Here is a 15579-nt window from a genome sequence, read left to right on the forward strand (position 1 = left end):
AAGCTTAATTAGGCATAAAGGGGTTTTTTTTTTTAATTAAAAAAACACCTCTACTTGAACATGGATCATAAATGCAATTAGGCATGAACTCAAATCCTATTAACAAGAATTATATAGAATCTTGGGATTTTAAAATGTCAGTTTCCATTTCTGCATTCCTAACATCTATGATAAATTAGAAATCGAGACCACAAATGTCTTAACATCTATCACATTTAGAAAATAGGTCCCAAATATCAGAATTTGAATACGAATTTTCCTAAAAGAATGACTGCAAATGCAAGACAGAGCTCCTACCATGGTTTTTCTCATCATTTCCCACTTATTAAAAAACTCATTGTTAGGGATTACGTATTCTGAAACATCCTGGGCCTATTTAATGTCATTTATTACTTCTCTGCTTTCACTCCACATTCGTGTTCAGTGGCAGAACCATCTCCAACTTTCACTGTGGATTTTTTTTTTTTTTTTTAACTAATCTTAAGGTAACCAAACGTCTTCCCTTGTGGCTCAGATGGTAAAGCATCTGCCTGCAAAGCAGGAGACCGGGGTTCAATCCTTGGATCAGGAAGATCTCCTGGAGGAGAGAATGGCAACCCACTCCAGTGTTCTTGCCTAGAGAGTTCCATGGACAGAGGAGCCTGGTGGGCTACAGTCCATGGGCTGCAAAGAGTCGAACACAACTAGACAATTCTTTACTAAAATAAAACAAAAACAGCTAATCTCATTTATTTAATTATTTAGCTGCTTTAATTCCTGTAGCCAGGAAAGGATGCAGGCAGGCAAAAGCAAAAGTAAGCTGTTTTGCCCTTTTATATCTTATTATGATTCTTACACTATCTTATTTCTTTCTTTACAACATTCAGAATGCACATTTATCCATACATCCTAAGACTCTGCCTTGCAGAAACCTTTAGAAAAAAGATGGTTTGGGAACGGCTCATGTTACTCTTTGAATCTAGTGTATACTGGGTGATGGTTTCCCTCAGGGATACACGCTGATACCTCCAGGAGGGAGCCGGTAAAAATCCTGGTGGGAATACATCTGGAAAACATTTCAAGACAGTTCACATGCAACAGTTTCTGTTGCAGTTTCATTTGCTAGTAATACTTTTTGATCATCATATTACCTTATAATTTCAAGCAAAATCTCACTTATTATAATTAATAGGCGAGGCCTCCCTAAAACAAGAAAAGCTTCAAGTGTTAGATTATTTTATCTTGAAATCAGGGACACCATCACCAATGCAGTCAATTTAGATCTCCTTCACTACTGTCTAGAATAACTGGCACCAAAGCCAAGATCCTCCCTACCTGGTCCTCTGCTAAACACGCAATTCCACTCCTCAATACCCCGCTGCTGTGGCGCTTTTCACAACATTCTAATCTTTGTTTTTGTCTCTTCTAGGTTTTAGTGCGTGACAGGTATTCACTTGACTATGATCGTAGACTCTCTGAACTGACTTCCCCTAGAATGGCTCTCCCGATTCAGCCACATCCACCAACACTGTCCAGCGATCAAGGAAATCATTCTGCCCGATGCTGTGGTTCTAGGAACACTCTCAGCTGGTAGTTCTTTCCATCCAATCAACTGATCCTGCTGTGTAACATGGGCTCGCATCAAGTATCCTTTCAGTCACTCATAAGTCCCCAACCTCAGGCACCACGAGTGTCTTAGTTATGTATTAGCTAAATGGCAAGAATAGGTTCCATGATCCTTGAGCACAGAGAGCGCATCATTTTGCCTCTGTACCCCCTGTAGTTCTCAGCACCGTTACACTAAGCCCAGAGGCAACACGGAAGGAAGCATTACTTGGGAATGTCAGGTCCCACGGAACCCCGCTGCTATGTCAGGGATCCTGGTCTTTTACGCTAAGCCCAAGCAGAAGTGAGTTCAAGCGTGCATGTGACTCCATCAGATTTGGTTTTGGAAGAGATTACCAGCTCCAGGCCTGATGGGAGTGTGTCTGGGCTCACATCAGCATTCCCAAACTCAGGCAGGAAATTCATCCTAACTCAAAATAGGAATCCAACGCAGCCTCAATGTTTAATGAATACAGGAAGGAAGGAATCATCATCAGTGAACCGGTTACAGTTTTTTCAGAAATATACATTTACTCGGAAAGAGCAAACGCCAGGTTTAATAACAGTTGAGAATGTGTCAGACAAATTCCCAAGTTAACACCCCCACTCTGTTGTGTCTGCTCCTAGTGTAACTGTGCAGAGAACTACCGGGGGTAGCACAAAGGCAGAATGATGCACCCTCTGCTCAAGCATCATGTACCTATTCTTGCCATTTAGCTAATATATAATTGAGACACTCATGGTATACCTGAGGTTTAAGAATATGAATAACTGAAAGAAAAGTTGATGCAAGCCAGCACTGCTCAGCTGAATTAATTGATTAGATTTAAATACTTCAATACAAACAGAACCCTGAGTTTTTCCACCTGATGTTTTACAGGACAAACTTTAGTAACCTATTTTTTAAGTAGAATATTTTCATTGATTTCTGAAAGATATAGAAGATAAATTGGAAGTATATTTTTACAAGTATATTGTTGTGAATAGTAACCTATTGTTAAAGGTGGGTTTTCCCTGGAAATACAAGATTAGACTATTTTCTGAGTTTTGGACATAGTTGAATTATCCGCTCTCCCATTAAACAGTGAGCAGGAAATAGATTTCTATTCATTTTTGTATCCCTAGTACCCAACACCGGAGAAGGCAATGGCACCCCACTCCAGTACTTTTGCCTAGAAAATCCCATGGACGGAGGAACCTGGTAGGCTGCAGTCCATGGGGTTACTAGAGTCAGACATGACTGAGCGACTTCACTTTCACTTTTCACTTTCCTGCATTGGAGAAGGAAATGGCAACCCACTCCAGTGTTCTCGCCTGGAGAATCCCAGGGATGGGGAAGCCTGGTGGGCTGCTGTCTATGGGGTCGCACAGAGTCGGGCACGACTGAAGCAACTTAGCAGCAGCAGCAGTACCCAACACAGTACTTTGAAAGGATCTGGCACTTAATATATGTTCTTTAAAGAAATGTATAGATTAATGATGAAAATGATAAGCAATCAACCATCTTTTCACACTCACACCCTCAGGTAGGTGTTGGAACTATAATACTCTAATTTCCCAAATCTGTTCCCCAACACACAATCCCCACAGTCATTGCTAAACTGACTTGAACAACAATCTATTGAGAAGAGAAAAAAAGGTAAAAGGAAATGAAAAACAATAGATATAAAACTAATATATTGCATCTATATAAATATGTATTTAAAAAGTATGGTAGTTCCTGCCACACTTTTCCTCATTAACTAATTCATTTAGGAATTACTTATCTAGTGCACACTCTGCATCACTTACTACCCTTAAAGAGTGCTATACTGGAAGAGATTTGGGAATCAGAGGGAAACTGTCTTCAAATATTTGCAAAAATAGAAAAACAGCATTTGTTCTGCAACCAAAGGTAAAGTTGGTGTTGACAGGTAGAAGTTGTAGCCAACAAGATTTCTGCCGATTATAACACAAGTTTTTTATCAGCTGATCTGTCCACCAGTAGAACTATCTTCTGCTTTCCTGCTCAATTACTGCTCCCTACCTCCTCCAAACGGAGAAGGTGATGGCACCCCACTCCAGTACTCTTGCCTGGAAAATCCCATGGACAGAGGAGCCTGGTGGGCTGCAGTCCATGGGGTCGCTACAAATCGGACACAACTGAGCAACTTCACTTTCACTTTTCACTTTCATGCATTGGAGGAGGAACTGGCAACCCACTCCAGAATTCTTGCCTGGAGAATCCCAGGGACGGGGGAGCCTGGTGGGCTGCCATCTATGGGGTCGCACAGAGTCAGACATGACTGAAGCGACTTAGCAGCAGCAGCAGCACCTCCTCCCAATGTTCACCTGAATAATTTCTACACATCTTGCAGTTGCCCAAATGTAACTTCTTTCTGAAAGCCCTCTCTGACCTTCCAACCTAGAATACTTGCTGCTGATACATTTTTGAATCACTCCACATTTACGTGGTCCCTCATCATGCATTGCTGCAATTATTTGTAAAACTGTCCCTGGCTGTTGGTCTCCCCCATTAGACTCTAAGTTCAGTGAAGGCATCATGGGCTGTATCTTTCCTGTTCACCCTTGAAAATCTAACCCCAAGGATGTAATATCTATTCAGTAACTGTTTTGCTTGAATGAATAAATGGATGGCTTACATTGAGAAGGGATTATTTCATTGAAAATCAGGACCAGGTAACTTCCATAGTGTCTCCAAATTTTTTAATAGCCTTGTAATAGATTTTTATGAAAACTTTATTCTTAAAGTTATGCCTGGGGCTATAGACCTTAAAATTTGAATTTTAAAAGGGAAATAACCTTTCCAGGTTATTTAAAGATTAATTATTTAAAGTGTACCTGTCCTCCATGTACTTCTAATGAGTTTAATAATCAGCAAAGTATTGTGAAATTTATCTTATCCTAAACTTCAGAACTCTGTGTTATCTGATTCAAAAGGTAACTAAAGAGCAAGAATGCAAGAGTTTCCCTCATTAATTAACCAAAAAGTAGAATAACTGAATTCCATAAAAAATACATTTACCAGACACTGACACTCAATTCTTTCTTATCTTGCTGTAAGGTCTGCACATAAATGAACTAAGAAAATAGCCAAATAATTCAAACAGGTCCTATCCACTCACCTTCTGACTGGTTCATTCACGAACTACACATACACAGAACATTCTCTCTTACCATCAATCCACGGTTCTCACATCTAAGTGTCCACCTGCTCACACACACTCGCATCTCCTAAGAGATCAGGATGCTTTCCTTTCATTATAATGGGTGACTCAACCATGGAACATGGTATTTTTCCTTCTGGTTTCAAGACCACTTGAGACAAGAGGAAATAGGTGTTGGGTGCCTTTGCTATGACTTCCCTGGTGGCTCAGACGGTAAAGCGTCTGCCTACAGTGCGGGAGACCTGGGTTCGATCCCTGGGTCAGGAAGATCCTCTGGAGAAGGAAATGGCAACCCACTCCAGTACTCTCACCTGGAACTATGGTTTTAAGGCACAATGTTACCCCTTACACATAAATCAATCACTTTGGAAACAAACGAAAAGTTCCACCTATGACTGATTTTACTCATATTATAAATATCATATCCAATGGTCCTGATCTACCAACTTTTTGAAAAATACAGGGTAGGCAAATGGGATGAAACTTAAAAGTTTAGTAAGGAAGTTTCACAGACTTAGCAGAACTTTCAGAGGTTCAAACTAGGAGAAAACACTAGAATTGCTCAACCGCAATGACTGAATTTAACCTAGCCCCTCAAAACTGCATCCAGGCAGGGCTGTGTTTAAATGGCTAAAGTCTGATTTCCCAACTCAGTAGTTCAAAGCTTTCAGCACAAGGGGTACTGGGCTTCATGGCATCACCTATGGCTCAGATTCACAAAGGGCCAGAAGAGCAGAAAAAGAGCAGACCCTGAATGAAAGCTTTTCATCAGAGCCACAGAAGAAAATGATAGGAAAGAAATGGGAACCTGGACAAGCGCACTTAATTACAAGTGAACATGAAAGTAAACAAGACAACGCCACACATCCACGGGAGCAAGTGCCTCCAATTTTGGATGAAACTGAACTAAAAGCTGTGGAGGGGGAGAGCGAAATCAGATTTTTACGTAGAAGTCATCATAAATCAGTGTGTCTGTCTGAATTTTACACAAAATATACCCTGCCCTTATTTTCATGGCAAAATAATATTTTACTGACTTTGTATTGAATGTGAATGATCTAGAGAAATGTGTTTAATCGGTCTCTACGTATTTCTTGAAAACCTACTCTGTGCCATTAATGCCATTAAACTCTGTCCCCACAGAGCCTGTTGAGTGCTAGTGAAGCAGATATTTAATACACACACACATACCTTTATATGACTAATACACACTGTGTTAAGAACTATAAAGAAAAGCAGAATAAAGAGGAATAGAGCAATATAATTTAAATCAGCAAGTCAAGGATGTGACATTTAAGCCAAAAGTTTGGGGGAAGGAGGTTGGAAAGGTGTGTGCTTGCCCAGAATGGGAGATCCTGCAAGCCAATTAATACCCTTTACAATTGAAGGACAATACTTATTATTCAGTTTTAACAGCAATCTAAGAAGTAATGTTTAGGTTTAAAACCCACTCTTTTAAATACATCACATGCCATTTTAGAGCAAATACTGATTATTATAAATATAAATTTTTCTCTGATGTTATAAAACTAAAGGTATTTCATTCATCACATAAACAAATTTCAATTCATAAATTAAGATGATAAATGAATATGTTAACAAAACAACCACTCAGAAGAATTTGTTTTAAGATGATGACTTCAATAACTACTGCCCTAATACTTAAGATAGTTGTAAATATATCTCTTTATCTTGGCAGATGAGATTTCACTTTTATTGTTTACTGATTTTCTTTTCATTACTTGGCCATTATTTTATGTTCCCCCAGACTTTACAAAGGGAAAGTTTACAACTACGGAAGCAAAGCTACTGAACAAGTTAACATAGGAATGAGCTTTGTTTCCATTCATTACCTTTTCTGGATTCAGTCCCACAGAGCTCAGTTTCCAGATAAAATGGGAGAATTGTGCCCTCTCGCTTTCTCCTTGTGTCTTGTCATCGGGGTGTCTTATCTCTCCACACCACGGGCACTGTCCATCATCGCCTACTCTCTCACAATCCTGTCTTGCCCTTCCCCCCGGCATCCTGCATTCTGCCTCTAGCTTCCCAGCTTACTACATTCCTAAATTATTTCCCTTCTGCATATTTGCTTGCCTTTGTGCGCCCCTCTATTCATAATCTGTCAGTAGGAGCAAGAGAATACATGATCTTCAAAGTTGTCAATGAAAATAAGAAACTACACTTTCTGCCTTTGCTTTTAGTCAACGCACCTGAAAACACAAAAGATCATACTGAGTTCATTCCAGAAGTTCTGAATATTCATCTGCCCAGTTTCTCCCTTTTCTGATGAGTTTATACACCATGAGATCAGCAAAAAGTTCACTAAAAAATGAAGATGACAGATACAATGTAACTTGCAACTTACAATCTGCTTAAATATCTGATCATTCAGCTGTTAAATGATTTGAGATTTTTTTTTAAGTCTGCCTAAAAAAAGTGCGAGCATGCTCAGTCAGTTCAGTCGTGTCTGACTGTGTGACACCATGGACCTTAGCCCACCAGGCTCCTCTGTCCATGGAATTTCCCAGGCAAGAATACTGGAGTGGTTTGCCATTTCCTTCTCCAGGGGATTGTCCCAACCCAGGGATCAAACCCAAATCTCCTGCATTGGCAGACAAATTCTTTACCACTGAGCCACCTGGGAAGCCCCTAAAAGTTTTTCTAAGGACTCTCAAATAAGACTGTGAAGAAAAAAATTTAAGACTGAAATCTAAGGACCAGTCTTACTATACTTCATTTTGTGCATGAATTCATTAAAAAAAAAAAAAAAAGTAGAGTGGAAAATTCTTCTGAATAGCTACAGTAAAATTATTCCTTGGAAATGATGCAGTGTTTCTATGGGTCACGCAATATTTTAAGTTCCTCACAGTAGTTCATTTAATCCTCACAACAACCCTAAGAAGCAGTACTGCTCCATGTCATTTTACATGTCAGGAAACTGCAGATGGAGAAATTAAGCCACCTGTCCAAAGTCACTCGATGAGCCAGCAGCAAAACCAGGAGCTCAGGGGTCCAGCTCCACAGCCCTTTTATTAATGACTTGAAGGCAATGGCACCCCACTCCAGTACTTTGCCTAGAAAATCCCATGGATGGAGGAGTCTGGTAGGCTGCGGTCCATGGGGTCGCTAAGAGTTGGACACGACTGAGCGACTTCCCTTTCACTTTTCACTTTCCTGCATTGGAGAAGGAAATGGCAACCCACTCCAGTGTTCTTGCCTGGAGAATCCCAGGGACGGGGGAGCCTGGTGGCTGCCGTCTGTGGGATCACACAGAGTCGGACACGACTGAAGTGACTTAACAGCAGCAGTAGCAGCAGCCAAGCTGCACAGCTTTTCTACACCACCAATTGACCTCTGTGCCCCCAGAAAAGGCTGAAATCCTAAGTCAGAAAATCTAAAGCGATACTGGAAGAGCTACCAGGTGCGTGCCAACACCCACTTCAGCAAGTGTTGTTTGGACTGAGAAAAGTTCGGAATCACGGCCCTTCTCAGGCCCTCCAGAGCTAAGAACACAGCAGGTCTTCTCAATTGTCCAGATACTATTTTATGTTCTTCAGTTAGATTTTATAGTTCTCCTCATTTACGTTTCTCCGTTTTGAAATGTAACCCAATTAAGACATTTGCAACTTGAAGAAAGGACATTTTCAAAGTTGAAAACACTATATACATGCATAAAAATTACTGTTTGCTGTCTTTGTTGACTTTATAAATGTTACCTTTTTCCATTAAAAGAATTGTTATTTTTTATATAGTCAAGCCTGTCTAATTATTTCTTTGGAGCTTCTGGATCTCCAATTTTAAGAATAACTCTGTTATCCTTATGTAGTATATACAGTCTCCTGGATTTTCTTTTAAGATTTTAAAATTATTTTTTTGTTTACATTCATATCTTTAAACCATCTGGAATTTATTTTGTAGATGGTTTAAGATTCAGGTCCAATTTTATTTTTACCCTGAAGGATGGCCAGTTATGTCAGCACCATTTATTAACTAATACAACTTTTTCCCACTGACTTAAACCAAAACTTTTATCACATATTAAATTCTTATACACATTAGAGTCTATTTCAGGATTCCCTAGTCTAACCTACTGATTATTTTATCTCTTATATATCAATTCCATATTGATTTAATTTCAGTGGTTTTATACTATGTTATAGTAACTCACAATGTAAGTTCCCCTTCACTGGTCTTTACTTTAATACTTTTGAAGGCTATTTTCAGGCATTTCCTTGCCATTCAAACTCTAAGATCATTTATCCATACTTCAAAAAAATTACTGGATTCTAACTGAAATTGCATGATATTTAAGTATTACTTTGGGGAAAGTTGTAATTTTTATCTATTGACATGTTCAGCCAAAAATATGGCATGTCTGTACACTTCTTCAGATCCTTTTAATGATTTCAGTGTTTTCTTTATTGTCATTACCTAGTTTCAAATGTGTGATTAAAGCACTTAAACATTGAGAAAATTGTCGTTTTCCTTACTAAGTTAAAAATTCTGTTTATGAACATATAGATAGAAATTTAATTATTCATCTAATCTAATCTAATTGATATGACTATTGCTAAGTTCCAGAAATTCTAGGAAATGTGACAAAATGGCTGAACTCATTGGAAAAAGCTAGAATTTGAGCCAGGAGAAAAGAACACTTAGTTTCATGCTCAAAATGACATATTTTATCCCTTAGTGAAATTTACAATTATTGTAATCCTATCTGATATGGTTACAGGAACATTATCTTTGTATATGCTTGCCATTAAAGACATTATCTAAAGTAAAATATTTTTCAGTGCTGCTAGAAACAAAATCTCTGAATAAAATCCTTGTGAAATATCGCTAGATTCTTACTTGACTAGAAAGTTTAGAAGCTTCCACAGCATGTTCAAAATCTGGTCTTCCAATTACAGCAGGCTCTTTATTCATTACTCCTTGCCCTTTCTTGTATTCAGCCTAAAATGAATAAGAAAATGTCAGATATTTTTATTTTCCAGTGAAAAATTATACTGACAATAGCCAAAATAAAATTAATAAATGGTCAGCCCATAAAAAAATATTCTTTACAACTCGCCAAATTCCAAACTGCTGACTGCTAAGAAGAAACTGATTTTATAAAAACGATGTTTTTTTGTAGTAAAATAATTACTAAGCTTGAGTCTGTGAATCCAGTCATCATCATCATTGAGTTTATTATATCCAGGAGGAATTTCTAGATAATTAAGACCCTGCATTCTGCATACATGTCTTTTATGTTTAGTCTTAGGAACTGATCTAACCCCGTCTGGTTAACATGCAGCTGAATTTAGTAAATAATTATTGATTTTTTAAGATGAATACAGCCTAGGCTACTTAATCATTTGGTTCAAGTTAAGTCATCATTTTTTAACCAGAACGTAAGATATGTTTAAGTAAAATGGTATTTGCCAAGACGGATGTCTTAGGGAAGAGAAAAACGCCATGATGCACAGGAAATGTGCATGGGTAAGTGCTGACCAACAAGAACCTGCACAATTAACAGCAACAAGATGGAAAAAAAAGGCCAAAGTGAAGTTCTTTGGGACAAGATGACAGATAATTATGGAACCAGATGAATGACAAACTTGACTCTCAGGCTGAAACACGTGAATGTTACCTTAGGCCTGAGTAGTATTTTTTTTTTTAAGTATTACAACACAAACCATAGTCAAGTCAAGTTTGATCAATTTCTGCACATATCCAGATAATTTACACAAAGAGATAATTCAGATAAAAAATTGAGATGTCATTAATTCAGATTGATAAATTTCACTAATTAAATTAACCACCCAACTACCAAAGCCATGCTTTGTCTTCCACCAAAATAAGAAATCAATTCTGCTCAAAATAAGAAAGAGAGATTACATCGCTTATGATCTTGGAGATCTGTGTCGCCATCTTGATGTCTGGTCTGTCAAGCTCTGCGTTATACATGTGGGTGTCCTGTACATCTTTTCTATAAAAAATCTGATGGAAGAGACAGTTTTGGTTGACAAAAAAGAAAAAGGAAATGAGTAATGCCATACAGCTGCTAGCTTTAATGTCCCTAATGTAATTTATCCTCACCATAATCATCTAAGAAAGTCACTGATCATAACTTTTAAAAAATTTTTATTATGTGCAACATTTATTTGGATAACTATATTCTCTTTTTACTATACCAATGACTCATTGACATTATTGCATATGAACTGAATTCATACAACATAAAAAATATAATTCCAAGACCATAGCACAAAACCAAGCTTATAGGATTTTACATACGCTACCCTTATAAGCATGTCATTATGGATAAATGTATATAGGCATGATCACATATAGAGTGTCCTCAATCAAAGTCATTAACTTGTCGATCACTCAGTCTTGAGTCCCAGTGGATACAGGATAAGCTCCAGTACACAAATACAGAAAGTCATTTCCTGGGGTGAGGGTGTGTGAAACTCTGGAACTCTGCCTTGCACACTCCCAACCACACCTTTCTCTTCCTTTCCTGATTGGACTCTTCAAATGCCCCTATCTGGGAGGCCTAGTGATGGGTGCTAGTAGTTTTATTCCAGTAAACATCATTGCAATGACTTGATCCTCCAATAACAAAAGGATTCACATTAAGAAATAGCCATCAAAAAAAAAAAAGAAAGAAATAGCTGTCTTCTGAATGCACATTAGATACAATCAAACCAAAGTATAGAAAACAGAGATTTAAAGAGAAATATACAAACGTTGCCAAATATCCTTCAGGTGACAGTTGTCATTCAGAATAACTTGACTGACAAATGGGAGGAGAGACCAGAAGCCAACTCATATAACCCCTAATGGGCAACATCTCACTGTCTACCTGCTTCTCTCTTTCCTGAGACCAGTCATGAACTGAAAAGATGAAGCTCTATTTGGCAAATTCACCAGTGGGTGGGCTGGTCAACTTGTCCATTACATTAGATTTTATTACATTTATAATGCAAAGCATGTAGTAATGGTCATTTTCAAAATCTGTCTTCACTTTTTCAAGACATAAAAGGTAGAACACAGAAATGTACAACTGAACATTTATAAAGAATGCACAATTAATTGCATTTGTACAAAACAGGTGTTTCTTTTTCTTTTCTCTTTTCTTTTGGCTGCACTGTGCAGCTTTTGGGATCTTGGGATCTTGGTTCCCAGACCACGGATTGAACCTGCTCCTTTGGCAGTGAAAGCTTGGAGTCCTAAGGAATTCCCACAAATTTCCCAAAACATAATCCTTTTTTTTTTTTTTTTAAATTTTTGGCTGCATCACACAGTTTGCTGAATCTTAGCTCCCTGACCAGGGATTGAACCCTCCTGCAGTCGAAGCATGGAGTCTTAACCACTGGACCTCTAGGAAATTCCTCAAAATAAGTCTTCTAATGTTGCCTGCAAACTTTCTGCAGTAGCATCGTCTAGAGTACTTATTAAAAATTTAGATTCCTGAGGTCCATCCTCAATCCTCTGTAATATAATTTTGCTAAATGGGGCCCCAAAATCTGCATTTTAATGAATTCCCCAGTTGACCACTAAAAATCAGTGTTCTAGATAATAGTAATGTATCTTGTTATCGTCCTTTCAATCCTACAGTGTTAAAAAAAAAAGGTACTTTTTTACTTCTTTAAAAAATAATATCAAGTATAAGGAATGATAATGTGTTAATACTTTCATAGGCTCCCTAATGCATTATATTATTATATTTCAATGAAGCATGTATATACACTTCTATTTAAGATCTTGCATTGGCTTCACCATCAACTAAACTATGTTTATAATCATGAACCTGTCTGACAAGTGAACACAGCTTAAATATAATTAGCATAATTTTGGCAAGAACATCTGTTTTCTTCACTGCTTCTATTTTCAAAGGCTTAGCAAGCAATTTTAAGTCAGTTTTGTGCGCACAGGTAGCAAAAGATATAAGCTGAAAACTGAGTTATTTGGTTGGGTAAATTTAAAATCTTCAGGGATTTAAAATAAGCCAATTTTGATTGGTTTCAAAAAGCAACACACTCATCTACAAATGATGGCCAATCAACCTCAGGCTGCCCAGAGTTAAACACAAGCTGTGTAAACAAAAACGGACTCTCAGGTGAAAACAAACCAAAATTACTACCCACCTACAAGACTGTTTCTAAGTTACTACATTCAGATGAAAGCCATAGGGGGGAATGTCTTTTTGTTTACAAAAGAATGAGTGTAAAAATGGAAACCCTTACTTTTTGAAAAGAGCTGCAACCTCTCAGAAATCTATGCTTTCCATGGGTTTCCTAATTATATGCTGTTCAGCCTAATGACTGCGTGGAGAGAGGTGAACAGCACAAAGGCGGCAGGACTGGGGCAATGAATGGGGCCCCATCATCCATGTAAATTGCAAATTAGAGGCCGGCATATGTGACTCAAAACAAATATTAAGATTGACATGAGCCGCACATTCAAACTAGCGGATACCATGGAGCCACACAGGAGAAAAGCCCAGGGGCCTGGTCACTACAGATCTCCCAGGATATCAGGCTTGGGGATACTCCCCAGGAACAGGGGCTGATGCTGAGGCACACAGAGCCACAGGCTCCTGCTCTGTGCTCCCTGCAAGGATGTCTGAACATGGGTGGTGTAGAGACAATGTGGCCTGAGCAGACTACTCACCTTCCTCCACCTCACCTGTGACTTAGGGCTGAGGGAAACTCATCTGACATCTCTCAAACGCCTGCACAATGTATTTTCTCCCTTCTTCAGCCCATCCGAACCAGGAAAGAATAAAACTGTTATGTAGCAGAATGTGTGTGTGTGTGTGTTTGTGTGTGTATATCAGAATATATATATATTCAGTTTTATATAAAATATATATGTATATACATATATTTTATATAGAATATATATGTGTATATATATATTCATATGTGTGTGTGCGTGTGTGTGTGTGTATATATATATATATATATATTCTGAATAATCCAAAACTAAATGCAGCATTTTCTGAATAATCAAACCTTAAATGCTCACTGAATTCTCCAGCAGTCTTCTCATGGCAAGATGGTGTTCTATATAAAACTGCTTTGAATAAGAAGAAAGATAGGGGTTCCTAACAGTCATCAACCCAGGACAGGTGCAGGCCTGAGGGCCCATGATTTATTTTACCTCATTTTACTTAATGTTTTGTTCCCTATCGTGTCCTCAGAGGACAAGAGAGAATGAAAAACATGGCAGAGGGAGGAGCAATGAAAGGGGAAGGGGCAAAGAGGGAAGAAGGAAGAAGATGGGAAGAGGAGGAGAGGAGGAGGAGAAATAAGAAGTCATTTTAGGCAGTTTATGATGTGAGTGAGTGAAAGTCGTTCAGTCATGTCTGACTCTTTGTGACCCCCTGGTCTACACAGCCCATAGAATTCTCCAGGCCAGAATTCTGGAGTGGATAGCCTTTCCCTTCTCCAAGGGATCTCCCCAACCCGGGGATGGAACCCAGGTCTCCCGCATTACAGGCAGATTCTTTACCAGCTGAGCCACAGGGAAGCCCTGTTTATTATGGACCAGGTACATATTAAGGACTTCACATTCACTGCCTCACTCACATATGTCTTAAATGAATGACTCATAAGGATTTATATTCATTAAACCCAAGTTGCCTTTATTACTCTTCTATTTCAATTTTTTTCTTAATTTAAGCTAGTTATTCTCACTAATGAACATTAGACTAATTCTAATAAGTTCCACAAAGGAAACAAATGGACTTTTAATGAACACTGCACTAAACCAACCAAATGATTTCAGGGAAAACTATATCTCAACAATATTTTAGTCTGTTCCCAGGAGGAAAATGTATATTTCTCCATTTCTTTAAATCTCTTATTATAGCTTTCAGTGAAGTTTCATCCTTATCTTCTATAGGTCCTATATAAGTTAAAACACAACAATTATGACAATATCACATTTATACATTTATTTTGTACTCAAGATAAACTGCTGTATATTTTGGCAGTATGTAATATTTTCAAAAAGACCAACTATAGTTTCTTCCTCAGGAGCACCTAGGATTATTACTTTACGTGCTTGATCTCTTTTTCTTGCCTTTTTTTTTCCCCTCAGTGAATTTACTTCTTTGCCCATTTCCATGAATCTGTATCATTTTCCTAAATTACTCCTTTGTTCCTTTGTAGTGGACATGTGTTCTTTATTTTTTTTTTTTAATCCACCTTTGGTTGTTGTTTTAGTCACTAAGTCATGTCCAACACTTTGCGACTGTGTGGGCTGTAGCCCACTGGTCTCCTCAGTCCATGCAATTTCCCCAGGCAAGAATCCTGGAGTGGGTTACCAGTTCCTTCTCCAGGGGACCTTTCTGCCCAAGGAATCAAACCCTCATCTCCTGCATTGCAGGAGAATTCATTACCACTGGGAAACCCAAAAATCTTCCAGGTACTTTTTATTTGGAAACTGCCCCTCCCCTGCTCCCTCCACGTGATTTGGTGAGGCGATCAGAAGCAGCCTTCTTTTCTGGTGACAGGAGTGGCCACGTGACAGGCTATCCAATCAGATACTCCAACCCTTTGGAAATTATGATTAAATAGAGGGCAGACACATAAACAAGTAGGTCAGAGTCATTGATGGATCTGAGGCTGGGGGAGAAACAACTGCTGTCCTTTCCTCTGGGATTGGCCACAGTGAAGATGATTTAGTTTTGGAAATACCAGCCTTGAGACCAGCTAGACAGATTTGATCTGCAAATGAAGTCATGGAGAAGGAAGAAAAGCCAAGAGATAGGGAAAGAAGGGGGTCCTCGTGACACTGTGGAGCCTCTGGAGCCAGTTATGCCTGAAGG

General features: G+C 38.5%; 1 protein-coding gene across 4 annotated transcripts in view; it reads right to left on the reverse strand.

Annotated features, from left to right (window-relative positions):
- Positions 1–15579, reverse strand: part of NEBL (nebulette) — a 377813-nt gene that overhangs the window by 77813 nt on the left and 284421 nt on the right. For 2 of the 4 annotated variants that reach the window (XM_055543769.1, XM_055543768.1), the window contains 2 exons: positions 10635–10736; positions 9606–9707 (listed from right to left, as the gene is read on the reverse strand). The exons of the other annotated variants lie outside the window; for them this stretch is intronic. In XM_055543769.1, coding sequence (XP_055399744.1) covers positions 9606–9707; positions 10635–10736 — 204 coding nt within the window. The remainder of the gene's footprint in view (positions 1–9605; positions 9708–10634; positions 10737–15579) is intronic. 4 annotated transcript variants of the gene reach the window in all.

Source organism: Bubalus kerabau, chromosome 13 (genome assembly GCF_029407905.1).
Source record: "Bubalus kerabau isolate K-KA32 ecotype Philippines breed swamp buffalo chromosome 13, PCC_UOA_SB_1v2, whole genome shotgun sequence".
In the NCBI taxonomy this organism is placed as follows: Eukaryota; Metazoa; Chordata; class Mammalia; order Artiodactyla; family Bovidae; genus Bubalus; species Bubalus kerabau.